Source organism: Rhinichthys klamathensis, unplaced genomic scaffold (assembly GCF_029890125.1).
Source record: "Rhinichthys klamathensis goyatoka isolate OS25496 unplaced genomic scaffold, OSU_Roscu_1.1 h1tg000039l_1, whole genome shotgun sequence".
NCBI classification, from domain to species: Eukaryota; Metazoa; Chordata; class Actinopteri; order Cypriniformes; family Leuciscidae; genus Rhinichthys; species Rhinichthys klamathensis.
The window spans coordinates 515,750-538,306 of NW_026606586.1; the positions used below are offsets into that span (position 1 = coordinate 515,750).

General features: G+C 37.9%; 1 protein-coding gene across 1 annotated transcript in view; it reads right to left on the reverse strand.

Annotated features, from left to right (window-relative positions):
• The window catches only part of actn3b (actinin alpha 3b), a 46,593-nt gene that overhangs the window by 21,696 nt on the left and 2,340 nt on the right, over positions 1-22,557 (reverse strand). The window contains exons 2-7 of the mRNA XM_056246456.1: positions 11,045-11,159; positions 8,066-8,185; positions 7,374-7,460; positions 6,167-6,254; positions 4,984-5,062; positions 1,366-1,447 (exon numbers count right to left, since the gene is read on the reverse strand). Coding sequence (XP_056102431.1) covers positions 1,366-1,447; positions 4,984-5,062; positions 6,167-6,254; positions 7,374-7,460; positions 8,066-8,185; positions 11,045-11,159 — 571 coding nt within the window. The remainder of the gene's footprint in view (positions 1-1,365; positions 1,448-4,983; positions 5,063-6,166; positions 6,255-7,373; positions 7,461-8,065; positions 8,186-11,044; positions 11,160-22,557) is intronic.

Genomic DNA, 22,557 nt, shown 5'->3' on the forward strand with positions numbered 1-22,557 from the left:
CCACGGTCATCTTGGGCAACTTGGTTTGTCAAGATTACAGTTTAATAACATTTCAAATCAGCAATAAAACCCCACAACCTTGGCATCATAAATGTCTACTCTTTTTTTTTAACCTGCTAACATGTGGTAGAACACCGGTGGTATATATTTTATATATATATATATATATATATATATATATATGTTTAACCACTTGTTAGTAGGTTAAAAAAAGTAGACATATATATATATATATATATATATGTGTGTGTTCTCCATAAATAAACTATTAAGTCTTTATTTAACTTTGACAAACTATAGATCATTAGAAAGCTCATGCCTTTAATATGAAATATGATCCCTCTTACTGAGAAAAAAACTAACAGGTTAAGCTCAGATTATACTAAAAAGTTGTGTTTTTCCGGCTGGTCCAGCTACTGCAAATGTACTTGAAGTAAATAGTCTTATCAAAAAGATGACTGGCTCTTTTAAATGAAAGGCGGGTGTAAATGTTGTGTGTTACATGCATCTCCTCCTCCTAATCATGTATGAAGGTTAATTGGTTTTAAAACCAAATTTCAGATTTTTAAGACATGCACAAATAAAATGAATAATGTATGCCCAGAACCATATAATCTCAAAATAAATGTAGTGTATCTCTTTTTTTTTTTTACTTAATTAAACAGGGTAAACACACATTTAATCGCAAAACAGGGTATTTGCAATCTACATGTTTTATTCAATATATGTATTGAAAATGGTTTATTTACCAACACATAGAGGCATACGATCAATATTGGATTGATAATAATGTATTTAAACAAGTGCTATAAACAGATTATTGTACCAATACTAGTAAAATCTATATAATGAACGTGTTAAATAATGTTTTGTCTTTTGTTTCGGGCCGGCCAAGAGAAAAGCCACAAGAGTTTACTTTGAATTAAATGCCAGATACAGTTTGTGTCATCAAAATACCAATAATAAAAATGTTAAAAATGCAGGATACTCGATAAACAAGCCCGAAATACGGCGGGACTTTTATTTTGAAATGTCTATGCTTTTACTACATCAAATATGCACTCTTACAATCAGCTAAGAATGCTTACAATATAAAAACCACAAAGTCAACACTGTCATAATCTATAGATAATAAGCAATAATTTGGCATAAATGTGTGATAGTCATTGATTACCTGTAAAACATGCACCAGCATCACCTTTTGAAGTGTAATAATCACATTAGACCATATCATGATTCTTGTTATTCGGTCCCCAAATTTAAAACCTCTTATAACAATCATTTTTGTCATACCTTTTAAGATAAGACAAAATTGTAGTTTAAGGCCATAAAAGTAGGCCTGATTTGAGGCATGCTTTCACTCACCTTCAGCGTCCAGCATCTTCGGGATGTCCAGGTATTTCTCTGCCACCTCAAACGCAGTGTTCAGGTTTCCAATAGGGTCGTCCTTCAGAGGAACAACGGAAATCATACACTGTCATGCATGGTTCGACTCTATTGCACTTTACAGGAATATGCTGCATTTATTTGCTCCGTGAATTTTTAAAGGCACAGACTGTCTTTTTTTTTTTTTTTTTTTTTTTAGTTCAGGCCTCATTTTTAACCCTGTTTGTGGGTCCTATATTTGGCTTGCATGATTTTTTTTCTCCAACAGTTTATTTTATTTTAAAGGTGCAATGTGTAATATTTCTGAGGATCTATTGACAGAAATGCAATATAAGATCCATAACTATGTGTTCAGTGGTGTATAAAGACCTTACTTAATAAACCGTTATGTTTTTATTACCTTAGAATGAGGCATTTATATCTACATAACCGCGGGCTCCCCCTTCTATGAAGGTCGACATATTGTGACGTCATGTTTCTACCGTAGCCGACAGCGAACACACAGCGCTACAGAGCGCGTTTTGTTCATACCTTGAAAGAGAAGCCGCAGAAAGCTAGAAGCCATAGACACCGTGAGTGGTGACTTTTCCCTTGTCAGTGGTGTAAAATATGTGGTTGGATTGTTTCATGTAACTTAGTTCTTCTCCCTCGCTGTGTTATGGCTTTGACAATCAGCTGATTAGCACTATTGACCGTAAAACAGTAACGTTACCGGAGTCGCCAACCCGTCGATCGCGATCGACAAGTCGATCTCGGAAGCATTTTAAGTCGATCGCGAAGAGTTTTCAAAACCAGAGAAAAAAAACAATATTTTCATTCATTATTATTTATTAATTTGTGTGTAGTAAAAGGTGTCTAGGGGATTTGGAGGCGCGTGCTGTTACAATCATGTCATTTTTGCCGCGCACCTTTGGGCTCATGCGGACGCGTCGAGTTTAAACAAGGCTTTACGCTTTAACCAGCTCAGCCACAGTAACAGCTCATATTAGCCAGCTAAACTTTTACTACCCTATTAGAAAACATATATAGTTGTATAGTTTCATGTGGTTCTTCTCCCTCGCTGTATTATGGGTTTGCTATGTGGGGAGAAATGTGCTGGTTACGTTTGTGAGACAATCAGCTGATTACTATTATTATATTATATATTAAGACCCTTGATCCTCACCTGACTATGGCTTTGTAAACTTTATCCATGATGTGGTTTATAATGGACTGTGGTACAGAAACAGTGACAATGTTACACACTCTTGGCTTACTCTGGCTATTCTCTGCTGTCTCAGACGACGATATGTTTGTCCCGTTTGAGCCACCGTAGCTTCTTCGAAAGGGAGGGGTGAGCAGTGGGCTGAGCCATTGCTCGCAACCGAACCGCTAGATGCCGCTAAAATTTACACACTGCACCTTTAAGACATTCAAGCAAAATAGACTGTAGATCAATCGTAGACTTTTAGGCAATAGAAAGACTCCAATGTGGCTCATTCAACCAGATTTTAGTGTCAGAACTATCCATTTTATAATTAATCATTTTAGATTTATTAAATCAAACATTTGAGCAGATCTGCCACTTCGGACTCAAGTAGGGATGCACCGATCAGGATTTTTCATTGCCGATTCAGATGGTTTTTTTTTTACAAGCAATTTGCCCGATTCCGATACCGGCTGCTGATTTATTTTTCCATGTTTACAATTTTCTTTGTTGTTTATTTGCTCTATAACAGGGTTATTTGCTCTATATATTTTGCTCCAAACGTTCTTGTCTGTCAGTCATATAATGCAGGTCTATGGTCACTTCCTCAAAGAGCACGCACAGAGAAGTCCAAATTAAACATGATTTAATGACTCGTAAATGTAAGTACACATTGATGGCCTAAGACACGAAACGAGCGGTTTGTGTGAGAAAACGAACAGTATTTATATCGTTTTTACCTTTTGTAAACATAGCCACGTCCAAGTGATCTGAGGGCGCCGGCGATTCGGTCTTTTCCGGCAAGCGCCGGAAGTGATCTCTCGTGCGTGTACGTCACTCATACAATTGTTTTATTTTTTATTTTTTTTAATTGTTTTCTTTTACGACGGTTTAAACATCCCGGATAAGCGCAAATTAGTACCATTTTAATTAGCCGTCTTACCTACAATCTCTGTTCTGTGTAAACAATGAGTGACGTACACGCGCGAGAGATCACTTGGACGTGGCTGTGTTTACAAGAGGTAAAAACGATATAAATACTGTTCGTTTTCTCACACAAACCGCTCGTTTCATGTCTTAGGCCATCAATGTGTACTTACATTTGGGTCAATGACGTATAAGGCCTTTGAGAGGCCCGTTTTTAAAATACTTGAAATAATAATATATTTGGCTATTTTCTAAACATTTGGAGTGTAGTCTACACATGCATGTGTGTGAAAACTTCAAACAAAGATATTTTAGTGCTTTTAAACTCAAATGAATAGGGCAACGACCTTAAAAAAGTCATTTGGGGCGACCGTAATTTATCTCAAAATTAATAGATTTCCTTTACATGAGTTATATTTTAAGAAGTATCAGTAATTAATTGAACTGTTTAAGAAAGATATACTCATGTGTCCTTTCATTTATTGCAAATGATGTTAAATACATTTTTATCTATAATGGCAGTGTCACCCTCATAAAGCAATTACATATTTTTTTTACTCATATAATCCATAAAACTGATTTAAAATGTGTAGATATAGTATCCACTTATTGATGTTATACCAATGAATTATATTTCAACCAAAATGGACAGACATTATTTTTTAAATTTACTACAGAATTGAATATGGTTGGTTACCCCACATGACAAGTGGTCGCCCCACATGATGTTTTCACACTTTAGGTGGCAGAAAATGGCCAATAAGCCAATTATTTTTAAAGAAATAAGAGTCGGCATATGTATAAGGGACGTGGTAGACATACATGTTATAATTTTATTCATTTTAATGTTTATTAATTGGTAAAAAGTTCAGTCGGACAGAAAAAGCAAGCGTCACGTCTTTGACCCATTTACGAGTCATTAAATCATGTTTAATTTGGACTTCTCTGTGCATGCTCTTTGAGGTGGTGACCATAGACCTGCATTATATGACTGGCAGACAAGAGCGGTTTGACCTAAAAATATCAAAATTGAAACTACTGCGGAAACAAAGACACCTACATCTTGGATGCCCTTGAGGTAAGCTAAAACATCCCAAAAATTAATTCCAAAGTGAACTATCCCTTTAAGCTACAGAAGACACACCTGCACAAAACAGCAAACTCACTGAATAAACTACCTCTCTGACAGGCGACGCTTATGAAACAGCAGCAACATAACGCTTCCTTGATCAGCCTCATCATTACAGACTTCGTAATATTTTCATATATTTAGAGTCCGGAATAAAGACCGGCCAAAATAAAACTAAAACCCAGGAGGAGATTGGTGTATATTCTCGTCTCAGGAGCATCTCTAGGATAAACCTTTTGAGTATAGACAGTGAAAATATGAATATTGTGTGCTGAAATGGCTTAAAACGTCCCACAGAGAATACATGTGAGATATTTAAAGGCAAACCGATCAATAAAGTGCGCGTGACTGTCACCTTTCTGAGTTTAGAGTAGTCGATGAGGTCTGGTCTGTGTCTGTGGATGAGAGCGCACAGAGCGAGGCCGTCCTTCCAGCTGAGAAACAGCAGAGACACACACATGAGCAAACACACCTCACACTCCTGGGATATAGACATGCATACACTATACTGATGTTCACTGAGAGAACAGATCCTCAGATATACAGAAAACACTACACTTTACAGTACGTTTCCTAGTTAAGTACAGTAGTTAAAATGAACTAATAATGAAAAATACCTTTAAAGCATTTATTAATCTCAATGTTTATTTCAATATTTACTAATATATTGTTAAAATCGAAAGTTGTATCTGTTAACACAATTTGCAGTTGTATTTTTATTAACTTAATTTTAAGTAACGTTAACAAAGAATAATAAATACTGACGCAAAATTAATTGCTCAATGCATTAACTAATGGGACCTTATTGTAAAATGTTGCCATAAAAATAAGTGTTTTTTTTTAGTCATTTAAGAGTTTATTTAGCATGAAAACGAATGCTTATCATAAGCTTTGAAGTGAAAAAATAAATAAATGTGATTCCAATAACTAAATAATGCAGGGTTATTATAGTTAACTCAAACTAAAACTATTAAAAAACATTTTTGTTACTTCAAATAAAATTTACTTTAACTGAAATAAAATATACAAAAAGTTAAACATATTTTATTTCAGCTGCTGTAGTTGCCAAGGCAACATTTATTACTTTAATTTAGTTTAACTTGATGTACTAAAATAACTTTTTTTTTTATAAAATCCATATAGACACAAACTACTAAATTTGTTTAAAAAAATATTAAATGAAAAAATTTAAATACAAAAAAAAATTGTATATAGTAAAACTATAATAGTATAGCTCTCTCAATGATACTAAATGTGATATTAATTATGATGGGTTTTTGCGACATTGCTAATTTAATTTAAAGACTTTTTTAACGTGTTAAAATGTTTTGCAAATGTTGTTAATAAATAATAAAAACAGAAATCTGATAATTTGGAGTTAGCCTATTAAACTCTAGCTGTAGATTTATGATGATTGTCCAATTAATAGATATTAATAGACAGTACTGGTATAAATGTCAGCAATATTGCCCTTAGTATTTGGTATGACTACGTATGTGACTTGTGTGTGTGTGTGTGTGTGTGTGTGTGTGTGTCACCTGATGTGGAAGTTCTGTACGTTGACGTTCCTGTAGGGGGCGGTCTTCCTCTGACACCACAGCAGAAGACCCTCTTTAGCAGATGTCTCTGTAGAGTCACACACACACACACACACAACAGAAAATCATTCCCTTATTATGCAGAACTCATCTGAAGTGATAATGAGTGTTGAATCAGTAACATGAGCAGTCAGGTTGGTTCGTGATTGTCTTTGTCCCGATGTGTGTGTGTGTGTGTGTGTGTGAATGTGATGTAATGTTGTGTCCTCATCTACTGTTGTGTGTGTGTGTGTGTGTGTGTGTGTGTGTGTGTGTGTGTGTGTGTGTGTGAGTGTGTGGATGTGATGTAGTGTTGTGTCCTCATCTACTGTTGTGGGTGTGTGTGTTTATGTGTGTGTGTGTGTGTGTGTGTGTGTGTGTGTGTGTGTGTGTGTGTGGATGTGATGTAGTGTTGTGTCCTCATCTACTGTTGTGTGTGTGTGTGTGTGTGTGGATGTGATGTAGTGTTGTGTCCTCATCTACTGTTGTGTGTGTGTGTGTGTGTGTGTGTGTGTGTGTGTGTGTGTATGCGTGTGTGTGTGTGCGTGTGTGTGGATGTGATGTAGTGTTGTGTCCTCATCTACTGTTGTGTGTGTGTGTGTGTGGATGTGATGTAGTGTTGTGTCCTCATCTACTGTTGTGTGTGTGTGTGTGTGTGTGTATATATGTGTGTGTGTGTGGATGTGATGTAGTGTTGTGTCCTCATCTACTGTTGTGTGTGTGTGTGTGTGTGTGTGTGTGTGTGCATGTGATGTACTGTTGTGTCCTCATCTACTGTTGTGTGTGTGTGTGTGTGTGTGTGTGTATATATGTGCGTGTGTGTGGATGTGATGTAGTGTTGTGTCCTCATCTACTGTTGTGTGTGTGTGTGTGTGTGCGTGTGCGTGTGTGTGGATGTGATGTACTGTTGTGTCCTCATCTACTGTTGTGTGCGTGTGTGTGTGTGTGTGTGTGTGGATGTGATGTAGTGTTGTGTCCTCATCTACTGCTGTGTGTGTGTGCGTGTGCGTGCGTGTGTGTGGATGTGATGTACTGTTGTGTCCTCATCTACTGTTGTGTGCGTGTGTGTGGATGTGATGTAGTGTTGTGTCCTCATCTACTGTTGTGTGTGTGTGTGTGTGTGTGTGTGTGTGTGTGTGTGTGTGTGTGTGTGTGTGTGTGTGTGTACCCTCCACTGAGATGTCCTGGATAGCGAAACGCAGAATGATGGTCCAGATCATTCCAAGAGTCATTTTCACGTTTCCATCAACAATCTCTGCGGAGCAACACAACAATTACTTCTTTTGTTTGTGAGGGTTTACATATATACATTTACTGTAGTATTAGGGCTATCAATTGTAAATACTATTACTAAAATTAATAAATCACATATACATTTTTTTAAAAGTCTGATCCTTTATAAGGATGCACAAAGGCGACAGTAATACGTGACATTTTTAATGTTACAAGATATTTCTATTTCAAATAAACGCTGCTCTTTTGAACTTTTTGTTCATCAAAGAATTATTAATAATCAATCATAAATGTTTCTTGAGCATCAGATCCTCATATTAGAGTGATTTCTGAAGGATCATGTGACACTGAAGACTGGAGTAATGATGCTGGAAATACAGGCAAAAGATTACACAAAATACTTTCTGAGAAAAGTAATTTAAGAGATTATATTATCAGTATAATATTTGCTTTATTTCTATTTCACTACATAAGCGGCATGTACAAACTGCACTAAATGAACAGCCCTAGTTAGTATATACAAGTCTTGATGGCAGACATGTTGTACAGATAGTTTAAGATTATATATTAGTTATATAAGTTAAACAAATAAGTTTTAAGGGATGATTTAAAATTGAAAATGACCACCTTCAGCCCCGATGGACACCAGTTTGACTCCTTTGCTACAGATGTAATCCAGAGCCTTGTTGACGTTGGCGATCTTGTGGAAACGCATCTTTCCTTTGTCAGGCTTGGGAAGTCTCTCGCCTGCCGAAAACAGCAGACCAATCAGATCAATATTGTGATGGTGACGTGAACCTCTGAATTGCAGAAATAATGACTGTTTCCAAACCGGTTTCCCAAACACTCCTATCCGTCCTCGTCACTGTCTTCACTTGTTTATTGCCCAAAAAGCTCAATATTTTGAAACTAAAGCACCACAGATGAACAGTTTTATAGTCTTCAGGAAATCAGCCCATGCCTTTAGATAATAAACTGGAATAGAAGACAGTATTTGTACATTTTTAAAAATGCACACTTCACCTTTAAAGTCAAATGACATCCATTTTGATTACAATCGAAAACACTTTTCAGAGTCGGAGCGAGTTTGAACACAATGATAAATCACCCACTGTAAGACCAGGAACATGCAGTAAAGATGTGAACATGAGGACGCTTGATTTCATGTTCAGACAGTGTGTGATCTGATCCATGATGTCATATCTGTGGTGAAAGACTGTTTGAGTCTCCATCACACACACACACACACACTCAGACTCACACACACAGACACACACACACTCAGACTCTCTCACACACACACACACGCGCACACACACACACACCAACTGTTCAGATTCTGCCGAATGTGCTGAACTCTAACCACGTATGTTGCCGTCTTTCCTAATGACTCCTCTAAGGAAAAAGTGAATGTGAGTCACGAGCTTCTGCTGTTTAGTGCCGTGTGTTTACTGCACTCCTTCAGCCCGTATACACACACTCTTTATAAATATGACTGTACAAGATGACAACTGATGACAAACTCACTGAGCCCTGTCTGTCTGTCTGTCTATCTATCTGTCTGTCTATCTATCCGTCTATCGGTCTATTTGTCTGTCTGTCTATCTATCTATCTATCTATCTATCTATCTATCTATCGTCTGTCTGTCTGTCTCTCTATCTATCTATCTATCTATCTATCTGTCTATCTATCGTCTGTCTGTCTATCTATCGTCTGTCTGTCTATCGTCTGTCTGTCTATCTATCCGTCTATCTGTCTCTCTCTATCTATCTATCTATCTATTGTCTGTCTATCTATCTATCTGTCTGTCTGTCTGTCTATCTATCGTCTGTCTGTCTGTCTATCTATCCGTCTATCTGTCTATCTATCTATCGTCTGTCTATCTATCTATCTACCTGTCTGTCTGTCTATATCTGTCTGTCTGTCTATCTGTCTATCTATCTGTCTGTCTGTCTGTCTATCTATCTGTCTGTCTATATCTATCTACCTGTCTGTCTGTCTGTCTGTCAATCTATCTGTCTATCTATCTACCTGTATGTCTGTCTATCTATCTGTCTGTCTATCTACCTGTCTGTCTATATCTATCTATCTGTCTGTCTGTCTATCTACCTGTCTGTCTATATCTATCTATCTATCGTCTGTCTGTCTATCTATATATCTATCTATCGTCTGTCTGTCTCTCTATCTATCTATCTGTCTGTCTGTCTATCTATCTATCGTCTGTCTATCTATCTATCTATCTGTCTGTCTGTCTGTCTGTCTATCTATCGTCTGTCTGTCTGTCTGTCTATCTATCGTCTATCTATCTATCGTCTGTCTATCTATCGTCTGTCTGTCTGTCTGTCTATCTATCGTCTGTCTGTCTGTCTATCTGTCTGTCTGTCTATCTATCTGTCTGTCTGTCTATCTACCTGTCTGTCTATATCTATCTATCTATCGTCTGTCTGTCTATCTATATATCTATCTATCGTCTGTCTGTCTCTCTATCTATCTATCTGTCTGTCTGTCTGTCTATCTATCGTCTGTCTGTCTGTCTGTCTGTCTATCTGTCTGTCTATCTATCGTCTATCTATCTATCGTCTGTCTGTCTGTCTATCTATCGTCTGTCTGTCTATCTGTCTGTCTGTCTATCTATCGTCTGTCTGTCTATCTGTCTGTCTGTCTATCTATCGTCTGTCTGTCTGTCTGTCTGTCTATCTGTCTTTCTATCTATCAACTATCTATCTATCGTCTGTCTGTCTATCTATTGTCTGTCTGTCTGTCTGTCTGTCTATCTATCGTCTGTCTGTCTATCTATCGTCTGTCTGTCTATCTGTCTGTCTGTCTATCTATCCGTCTATCTGTCTCTCTATCTATCTATCTGTCTGTCTATCTATCTATCTATCTATCTATCTATCTATTGTCTGTCTGTCTGTCTGTCTATCTATCTGTCTGTCTGTCTGTCTATCTATCCGTCTATCTGTCTGTCTGTCTATCTATCTATCTGTCTGTCTATATCTGTCTATCTGTCTGTCTATCTATCTATCTATCTATCTATCTGTCTGTCTATATCTCTATCTATCTGTCTGTCTGTCTGTCTGTCTGTCTATCTATATCTATCTATCTATCTATCTATCTATCTATCGTCTGTCTGTCTATCTATCTATCTATCTGTCTGTCTATATCTGTCTATCTGTCTGTCTATCTATCTATCTGTCTGTCTATATCTGTCTATCTGTCTGTCTATCTATCTATCTATCTGTCTGTCTATATCTCTATCTATCTGTCTGTCTGTCTGTCTGTCTGTCTATCTATATCTATCTATCTATCTATCTATCTATCTATCTATCTATCTATCTATCGTCTGTCTATCTATCTGTCTGTCTGTCTGTCTGTCTGTCTATCTATCTATCTATTGTCTGTCTGTCTGTCTATCTGTCTGTCTGTCTATCTATCCGTCTATCTGTCTATCTATCTGTCTGTCTAGTCTGTGTGAATGCATACGATTTCATACTTGTGGCTTGTAATATCAGCAAGCACAATGTTGAAATATCAGTATCTCCTTCAGATGTGCTTCATTAGAGCGGTATAATGAAGGCGTATCCCGGAGATCTGGTCATCATTACCTGAGATGACCTCGAGCAGCAGCATGAGTTTGAGGCCATTCCTGAAATCCTCTTCAATGTTCTCGATCTGAGTTCCTGCTTTACGCAGATGAGAGTTACACCACGCTGTGAACGTCTGAGGGAGAGGAACAAACACAGACCACAGATGTTTCAACATAAAACTGAAATATGCATTTCACACGTACAAGTGTGGAGAACTTTGTTTGATACAATATGTAGGCCTACAATAAAGTATTATTTAACATAAGATACCCAGCATGAGAAGTAACTGGTTGTCAGATTTAAAAACTTTTCAAGAGTCTAAGAGTGTGTGTTCACACAATGCATTTCTGAATACCACCACACTGCTTCTGCTTTTCCATTGTTTTTCTATGTAAACATGAGCTAGACGGATGTTTTTGATCATTGCATTTGGGTCTCGCGTCTAAAAATGTGGTGCTCAAATTAAAAGTAGTTCGTCTTTTAAAAAAACGGTCTATAGACCACTGAAGTGCCTTGACACACGCAGCATTATTCAGTGTGTTGAGGTCATTTCCACTGAAACAGGAAGAGAGGGCGGGGCATATCGATCAGCTCCTCCCCTTTTTTTAAAGTAGCCAATAGCGTTTAATTTCTATCACAGCTCGTCCAGAGCCGTTGAGCGGTAAAGCCGCAGTTTCCTCCTAATCTCTAACCGTTTCTCCTCCAGATCACTTTAAAATACAGCATTCAGAGCAGAATTCAGAGGGTCTGATACGTTTTCTGGTCTGCGCGACTCGATCACATGATGTACTCTGTGTGTGGTGTTCGTGTAGCGGCGGATCACGCGACGGTAACGTGAAACCAGACTTCATTCGCCCCGATGGAAACCATATTTAACTGTCTGAATCGTTCCCTATCCCCTATATAGTGCACTGTGTGCCGTTCACCATCTAGAAAACAGTAAATGTGAACAAGTGACTGATTTCAGCCGCAGCTTCAGCGTCAAAAAAACGCGGTCCACTATCCCGTGACTCTTATTGGCCCTTATTAATTTTGTTGTAATCATTCTTTTCTTTAAGAATTTTACATTTTAACTCTTTCCCCACCATTGACAGAATTTTCCGGCTTTCCGTGTTTTCACTGTTGTACGGTAGGCGGCGCTATTACACCTCTTCTGATTAAAACACAGGCGAAGAAGAAGCAGAAACAAGCGAGAGCATATGTAAAATATCACGATCACCAACATTAAACAGCATATAAATCAAAACTGCCTAATGTTACAAAATGAAATGTCGTCGACATTAATGTTGATGGACTCCATCTGCGTTTCGATTATCGTTATGAATCCGATCCAGATGATTTTGAAAAAAAACAAGATTTTCTTCTTTTAATGAAACTTACCTACATGCAAGTGTTGATTAAAAACGACTGCATTAAGCTAGAATAAAACAGTTTTTTGTTTAAAAGCAGAGGGTCAGTTCTTTCTTTTGATATATTGCATGTTCAGATATTCATACAACAAAATATTCTGAAACTTTAGTAAAAATGATGGTGCTGGCTGCCAACATGTTTTTAAAACCGTGTCGGGGAAAGAGTTAATATGTCTTAAAGGAATAATAATGAAAATGTGAACAAAATCATCTGTTAAAACCCCTGACTGATGTTGTTTTAGTTTGCACATTACAGTGTCCCTGTAGTTTTTGATGAAATCGTTAGCAATATTTCAGCGAACTCATAAATATCAGTGTGTGAGATGCCAAGGAGAGCCGTGTGTGTGCCAGTGGTGTGGGTGTTACGGGGCAAAGCTGCTCGATGTAAATGAGTCTGAGTGTGTTTGTTTGTGCTGAGCTGCAGAATAATGTATGAAAGAGGAGGAGGAGTGATGAACAACAGGACATGTAGGAGTTCCTGATGAGAGAGACGGATGAGAGGTTGAAAGAGGGAAGGAGGAGGAGGTGTAATTGAATGTGGAGATGTAAGCCAGGGGTCTCTGTAGGGCTGAGTGGGTGGATCACCAAACGCACACACACACACACACACACACCAAATATAGACCGCAGAAACTATAGAGACTAACTAAAGAGAGAGAGCGAGAGCGAGACAAGAGGAGATAAGAGGAAAGACATGAGGAAAAAAGGACAAGAACAAAGGGGGAAATGAGCGAAGACTATGAGAGATGATATGTGACGAGAAGAAGTGAGATCATGAAAAGATGAGAAGAGACGAGAATGAGGCCAAATGAGACGAGACGAGAACAGAAGCGAAAATTAGCGAAAAGAAGAGAATGTCAAGTCAAGTCCTCCTCATTTATATAGCGCTTTTAACAATGTAGATCGCCTCGAAGCAGCTTTAGAGAGATAAACATATAATTTAAGGTAACAGAGATTGTTTTGGCTTTATAGCGGTTCTTGAATAATGTTATATTTCCAGCTAAAGTTAGTTTTGATTGATTCACTTCCGTCGAAATGATCATTTGTTATTAAATTAGGGGCCGCTAAGACGACACCGTTCTCTCTAAACAGACTTTAAATCCGAACCTGAGATAAACGCTGATGGCGTTCACATGCGCGTTAAGAATTGATTCTATAGTTTGAGTAATTCCCTACAAACCAAGCCTAAACAAACTACTCGTCTTGCCTATAAATTTGATACAGAATTTTATTTTATCACTTCGGGGTTGGTGCGCGAACCGAATTTCCACAACGCTTTATCTGTGGAATAGGGATCCTCCAGGGAGAGGCTATATTTGGCACTGGAATGAGAGATGATAGGTGACGAGAAGAAATTACATAATGAGGTGAGATGAGAAGAGAAGAAATTAGACAATGAAAGTTGAGAGAGAACAGAACAGACAAGAGAATGAGAAGAAAAGTTGTTTTTCTGTGATATTTTTAAACCACAGGCAAACGTTTCTGGTGTAAGTGTTCTTCAGCCTGTTGATTTTTGTTCATGATATTCAGCTACAATTAAATGTGTAAACCTTATTGGAATCGAAGTTAAGAATCGATAAGCAGAATCGTTAAAATTCAAACGATGCTCAACCGTAAAAATGAGCAAAGAGAAGAGATAATAAGGTGAGATAAAAGAGATGATATGGGATAATGAAAGGTGACGGAGAAGAGATGAGACAAGAGAATGAGAATTGAAAGAAGCGATGAGAGGAGGAGAAAGATAGAGAATACAGAAGAGAAGATGATAGAGAATGACAGTTGAGGAAAAAAGAGAAGAATTGAGAAGAAAACAATCAAATTTGAGAAAAAAAACAATGAATGATGAGAGAGAAAAGATGACGAGATGATGAAAAGAAGAAAAGATCATGAAAGTTGAGAAGAGATTAGACAAAAGAATGAAAAATGAGACCAAATGAGAAAAAAAGAGATTGAATGAGAGAAGAACAGAAGGGAAAATGAGAAAAGAGAATGAGAATTGAAACCAAATGAGAAGAAAAGCAAGGGATGAGACCAGAACAGAAAGGAGAATGAGAGATGAGGAGAAATTAGATAATGAAAGCTGAGAGAGAAGAGACACTGAGAAGATGAAAACAGAAGAGAAGATGACAGATAATGAAAGTTGAGAAGAGACTGAAGACCAAGAAAATGAAACCAAATGAGAAGAAGAGAAATTGAGACGAAACGAGAGAGGAAGAGATGAGATGCGATGAGAAAAGAAGAGGTAATGAAAGTTGAAAAAGACAAGAAACAGAAAGGAGAACGAAAGACAGACGAGATGAGTTGAGATGGAAGTGGAGAAAGAAGAGAGAGAAAGGAAAGATGAGACGAGATCAGAGGAGCTCATGAGGAGAAACACAAAAACAAAGGCTTGTTTTTGCATTTTACATTCAGCAAACATCCTTCTAATCAAGAACCCTTTCTTCCAACAACTCCTCGATGTGTCATTACAGGATCTCCAGAGGTTTCGGGAACCTTTAGAGGAGACGAACTGGAGCGCAGATAGGCCCGGTTCACTCCTGGTATTCAGATGCGTTTGGTCGATCGGGTCACTAGTGGACGGCACTAGATCCAGCTGTAAACGGGTCTAAAGCGCTTCGAGCTCGTCCACTCTCAGCACTTCCAGAGGAAGATGAACACACACTCGGCCGGATTGCTTTCGCAGTGTAAACGCTCATGTGAGCGAATGTGTTCGAACAGCCTCAAAAGACCGTCTTCTCTCCGTCTGCTGAACTAATGATGAACGTCACGAGAAGAGGTTATACAGACGGGATTTAAACTCTGGAGAACACAAGATCGGTTTGAAGATGAAAAACGTATCAAACACAATGTTCTCTCACCATTCCTGATTTCTAACACACACTCGCAGCGTTCGGCTGATCTTCGTCTGTCAGAGCAGGAACTAAAGCTGATGCTCTGTGTGTGTTTCAGTCGTTCAGTGCAAACAAGCTTATTTTGTGCATTAGATTGAAAGATCTGAAAAGCTCACACATTTCCCGCCCGTAGACCCTCCGCTCGAGGAAATCAGGACAGAAGTGGATGAAGAGACGGATTAAAACACCAGGAGTAAACGGGAATGTGTCTCTCGTCTACTTGTGATCCGATCGACCAAAACGCATCTTAATACCAGGAGTAAACAGGGCTTTAGAGACGTATAGGAGAGACGGAAAGGTCGGAAAAAGGGTGGAAGGACGCGCTGATGGACGAGGGGGGACGATGTCTAAATGTGGATGTGACAGGACACCCGAGACACGGATTCCTGAGGAGCAAAGTAGGAGACACAACAGGAGATTCAACTCCAAAGGGATCTGTTCTCCCACCAGAGAGATCGGATACGAAATATACAGTCAAACCAAAATGTATTCTGACACCTTCAACATGTCTCACATTATCACAGTTTATTCGCTATAGTTTAGAAAATGGTAGCCTAATAAAATGACAAGAACTCCGTTATTAAATCAGTTGATACTGTATTTCACTGGTTTTGTCCGTCCTTCTGTTAGACTCTCACAGATGAATTATGTTTGATAGCTGTCAGATGTTAAATTTAACTACACAATTAGATAATACCAGTTTAGCTCAACCGATTGCCAAGCAATGCTTCATGTTGTTCAGTCTGTGATGTAAAAATCCCGCATTAGCAATTAAAGAAAAAACACTTCAGCAAAACAAGGTCAGCTCAAAGTGTCTGAATCATTTTTGGCACCAAATTTGTATTATTTACTGGTAATTGGATATAATATGTCACAGTTTACTTTATTTTGCTATGCTCACGTATAAATGAACTATAGTGTCCTGCACCCACTAGTAAATAAATATCAAAAATGACATCTGGTGTCTGAATAATCTTTGGTTTGACTGTCTGCGCACACGCCTCACAAACGGCCATATTGTCCAAAAAAAGTTGCCTAAAAATGAAACAAAAGCGCTAATAAGCAGCCAATAAATGCAACCCTGAGCCTTTAAATACCAGCGCTTGGATGAGCAGCTGCCACTTCCACTCTGTTCATTTCCCAGCGTCCACCTGTCAGCGACATGAGTGTGTGTTTGTGTGGGGGTCGATCTTTAAACGTGAGGTAATGCGCTATCAGCATGAGGGGAGATGTCTGTCTTCTCCAAACCCTACCGGGACGGCTGGGGAAGCCCTTTAATAGGTGACCTTTCAAACCAAATTATGGCTGACCTCTCGGCTCAGAGCTGGACTGCTATTTTAGTTGGGTTGTGTTTAAAGAAAAACTATCGCATCAACACGTCAAATCTCCAAGTCACACTGAGAGTGAATGACTTGAAGTCAGTGTCTGGATTTTAAAATGAGTACATTTTTGATAGTCATCAGATTTTGCTGCACATTTGAATGCATACGATATATATAAAATCATAAATCATGATCAGAATGTAATCGTTATAATGAAAGGCCTGACAGTCATTATCAAAAAAAAAAAAAAGTTAGGAAAGAGCTAAACAGTGTTTTTCTTAAAAACTGGCTAAAGTTTGAATATTTTAATCTCATTGACCAATCAAAATCAAGTATTCCAGTAATCTGCCCAGTAACAACGCGTTGATAAGCTCAGTTGTTGACCTGTTCATTAAACTGTTCCTTTAAAAAGCTTTATAATGCGCTCATGTGCCAAATTGTGGTCAGTGTGAATACTGTACAGAACAACATTCACAAAGTCTGTATGAATGTAGTGGATAGGTCAAGCCAAACACACACTCACACAGACACACAATGTCTGCCTCTAGCATCACTTGCATCATTCTAACATTTTTAAATAAAGAAAAGACCATCAAAAGTCTGTCAAGGTTTTAACTAATGCTAACGTGACATAAAACTGAAAACACGATTTCACACAGACACAAACACACAGAGAGAGAGAGAGAGAGAGAGAGAGAGAGAGAGAGAGAGAGAGAGAGAGAGAGGTACACACACGCACAGGTATGCTGGTCTAATGCCTCTAGTGTAAAGGAATTATCACCTTACTAAAGCACGAACACCGACCTGGAAAAGCTCCTGGTAATTGTGGGTAAATAAAGTCTCACGCGCTGTATTAATAGCTTGTGGTTTGTGTGAACGGCTGCCGGTCATTCTCTCTCGGCGGAGGAGGTGATTGTTCGAGGAGGGAAAACAATGACGAGATCGCAAATCACGCCGCAGGAGACAAACGGTTCCCTCACTCACCTGACCTGCTAATCTTTCACACACACACACACACACACACACACACACACGGATCTATGCCTTTTATTTTGCATCATTATCTGAGAGATTCAATAAATAAAAGACCATCAAAAGTTCATCAGGGACTAAAGGTTTTAACTAATGCTGATATTTTAACTATGCTAACATAAAACTGAAAACACGATCATCCGCTTAGCAGACTTCATTAAATCCTTTCCCTCCACATTTTGCACAGATTTCAAACTAGTTTCATTTGAGTTTTCCATTAGCATTGTTAAGCTAACTGTGCAATGCATATAGGCCTATATTAGAGCAAACAAACAAACAAAAGACATCTTGTGTGAGACACTGCAAAACACTGAGCTAAGATTGGGCCCATTCACAACTAGAACGATAACTAAAAAGATAGATATGAGGATAACTATAGAAGCACACACTGCAGTTTTGTCATCCGCTTTAAATGCTGCTCCACTAATGTTTCAACAGCCAGATTAAAGTTGTGTCTTTCTTCTGAGTTTCTACATGTATTCAGGATCACTGCATGATGTTTATGTTGTTTACAAAGAAACCAAAGCCAAAAAACTGAGTGTCCCTGATGTCTTATCAGTGTGTTCTTGTTGGGACTCTGGGTGAATTATGTTAATGGCAATGGAAAATCTGAAATCATCTGAAAGGAATGACACGGCAGCCACCCAACACACACACACACACACACACACTCACGACATCTCACATTTCCACATGTATCGACTGTGGCAGCACTTATTAATTGGTTCACAGAAGTGTGACTGACGACCGCTGGATGAGACGTGAGAAAAGACTGTGTGTGTGTGTGAAAGAGTTTCCTTAACATAAGTTCTAAATTCATGACTGAATCTTTCTCACATACCGTGAGTTACTATGGCGACCTGATCTCCAGCATCTGACTGTGTTTTACTGCTTGTAACAGAGTGATTAGATCAGAGAATCTCATCACAGGTGAAGCTCAGAAACAAACATCACAAAGCATTACGTCTATAACAATCACTGTAAACAATCCGAACCGGCACATCATGTATGAAAAATCAATCCATCCATCCATCCATCCATCCATCCATCCATCCATCCATCCATCCATCCATCAACCCTATCCATCCATCTATCCATCCATCTATCTATCTATGTATCTGTCCATCCAACTTTCCATCCATCCATCTATCCATCCAACTAACTTTCCATCCATCCATCCAACTAACTTTCCATCCATCCATCCAACTAACTTTCCATCCATCCATCCAACTAACTTTCCATCCATCCATCCAACTAACTTTCCATCCATCCATCCATCCATCCATCCAACTAACTTTCCATCCATCCATCCATCCAACTAACTTTCCATCCATCCATCCATCCAACTAACTTTCCATCCATCCAACTAACTTTCCATCCAACTAACTTTCCATCCATCTATCTATCTATCTATCTATCTATCTATCTATCTATCTATCTATCTATCTATCTATCTATCTATCTATCTATCTATCTATCTATCTATCTATCTATCCATCTATCTATCTATCCATCTAACTTTGCATCCACCCATCCTTCCATCCATCCATCTAGTAATATGTACTGTACCTTGATATATTGTGTACATATATTGTTATCTATCAAAATATATAATATATCTCCTACAGGCAACTGAAGGAGCATCACACTAAAACTCTCAGTAATGAGTTGAGCAGATGGACACACACACACACACACACACAGCTCCTAGTAGACACCAGAGACCACATTACAGCTTATTCTTAAAATATCACCCATCACATCACACATACAGAAAGCACTGTAGAGAGAGCATGGCACGTAATGGTATAAGATGAACACTGTGGGACTGATTTACACTGACTCTTCATTGTTCTCCAACGGTACTTTAAACACACACCACCATGATACCGCATGAAAGTGTCCAAGAAAACATATAGTACCATTTTTGTAAGTAAAGCAAATGTTTATATATAACTGCATATGCATAAACCTATAAACACACATTTACAAACACTTGCGTGCGCGCACACACACACACACACACACACACACACACACACAAAGCCGCCATGAGGCCAGTGTGCTCCTCTGGTAGTTTATAGTTGCTGCCCTACATGGCCACCGCTTCTGGAATAGAACTGCCATCTGATCTGACCACACAATCTCTCCCTCGCTCTCCGAAACACTTTCTCTCAGGAAGAATAATACACAAATAATAAATGACACTAATACACAATAGGACCTGAAACTTACTGAAAAATGAGAGTCAGAATCGTTTTCTTTTTCGACAAATGATGAAATTGTTTTCCCTTTGAAATACACCATGTTACCAAATTAAGAGCATGGGTTAAACAATTATTTGTGTGATTGTTATTTCCCAGCCATAAATATATTTAAAATACATATTAATCTAACTTAAAAAATTAATAAAAACATAATTGTGTATGGCAAATGCAAACTGATTAATATCAGAAATAACAATGATTGCATGCATTATGTTTGCCTCTTCATTGTAAATAAATCCAGATGTTTGAGAGGTTGTTACATAACACACACATAAAACATTCCCACTGCACAAAACCTCACAATACTGAGAATATAAGATCTTCTTAAATATTTGGGTCAGTCGTTCTCTAAAAATAGATGGCACCTTTTCTCAGAAAAGGCATGAAATAATTTAGAAAACAAAAATAATATTTCCAATTTAGGAAAAAGTCAAAAACATACACTGTAAAAAATTATATAAACAATAAGTTATGACAACATACTAAGTTATACAAATCAGTTGAAATGACTTAAACATCCAAATTGATTGTACTTAAAAATTTAAGGCAGCAATTTATGTTTAACAGTATATGGTAAAAGTTAAATATCATGTTGTAAATAATAATATTAGTAGTAGCCTAAGCCATGGGGAAATATGATATTTTTTCTATGCAAATGTCGCCATAGTCTGAATCTGATACGAAACTCAAAATGTGCCAATGAATTTGAGCATGGAGAACGACTGCCATGTCCTTATGATATCTAACCCCTGACGATGAGATCAGAAGCAACGGAAACATTGTAACTCTACTCAGCTACAGAAGTAGAAGCAGCCCTCAAAAATGACTGGCAGAAAGAAGCGCCTTCACACCACCGATAACTCACGTCAACTTAAATTTGACCAGCAGTGACAGTGACTCCCCACATGAATACAACAGTTTGTTTGCAAATAAGGTTCTTGATCAGACTTTTGTGAAGGATATTTATAATTCACTTGGGCAATGAGGATGTGTAGGTATTGTTTACATCTTGATGCATGTCAAAGATCATTTGAAGGTCGGAGTATATATATATACTCCCCCCCCCCCCAACCCAACCCAACCAAACCAACCTTTTAATCAAATTCATTATCTTGATACATTTGCTCAGAAATTTCTTTTTAGTAGCCTAAGTTGTATTTTCCTCTAAATGAACATAAGGAAGAATGTGTAAATGGATTTGTTTATATAACAATATACAGTCACTGACAACATTTATATTGTTTTTCTTTTGTAGAGAAATTCTTTTTTTTTTGAGGGCTACTCGCATTGAAATGAAGTTTTAAAAACGTCTCTATCGTCATTTTTACTAACGAGATTAAACCAGAAATGCTGTGAAAATACAATGAGAGTCATTGCAAATTTAACCCGTTTTTAAGAGACTTAGGAGAAATGAAAAACAAAATAAGGGATCACCACAACACTCAAATATTGCTTAGCATTTACCTACAAAACATTAGCAAACAAATATACCATATTATCCTGTTCTACGCATAAAAAAAACAGAAACACACCCAGTTCTATAAGTTGCAACAACATCAGATGCACCTTCTTATGCTTAATAGAGCTAAAAGACAATATTTCAATCCTTAATAAAATAAAATCCCAGATGTATTTAGCAAGGACATGCTAATCTGGCTAAACATAACTGTGAAGTTGATAGTTTAGCCACATTAGCAATAGCTACAGCCAGCAACAACAAACTGTCGTCTTAAAACTTAGATTTAATTTAAATGTTGTAAAAACAAAAACAAAAAAAAACCTTCTACTTTTACAAATACGCTATGGGAGATTTCCCATAACTGCATGTCCCTCTAGATGGCACCACTAAGACGCTTTTCTCGGTTTCTTTCACTGATGGATGCTTAAGAGCTGCCGTTAGGATACCGGGCAGTGTGATGCTATTTAAAGACAGATTGTGAGAGCATTTAAATACAGAATTTACTAGTCATCAGCAGAACGACGCTTAGAAACAATTTGTCTATTTTCTGCTGCCTTTTGACAGATATCAGATGAAACAGCATGTTGACAATCGCTGTATTACTGGGGCTTCTGATATGTGCGCTAGAACAGGTGCAGAACCCCCACCCCCACGCGACCCCCATATTCGTTTCATTGCAAAATGATGCACTTTCTATATTTACGCTGTGATATCAGCTCCTTATGCTGATCCTACATGCCTGAGGATGTTTTAAAGACACTCTGCAAAGGCATTAAGTCTGAAACCCATCTGATCTGAAGCTTTTCTTCACTGCAATATCATCAAGTTAAAAGTTTTATAACCTTACTGTAATCAGACTTGCATCATTTATTCAGCTACATTTTTAAAAAAACATTTATATAGGTTATTTCTATGAAGACACAAAAAAAATTCACATAATCCAGGGGGCGCTAGTGGGCATGTTCTTATCTCCACAAGAGAAATAAAACATCTTGACTGAATGGCAAAAAGTGACTCTTAAAGGGATAGTTCATCCAAAATGGAAAATTGTGACAATTTACTCACCCTGTCGTTCAAAGCCCATAAGACTTCCGTTCATCTTCGGACACAAATTAAGATCTTTTTGATTAAATCTGAGAGATTTCTGTCCC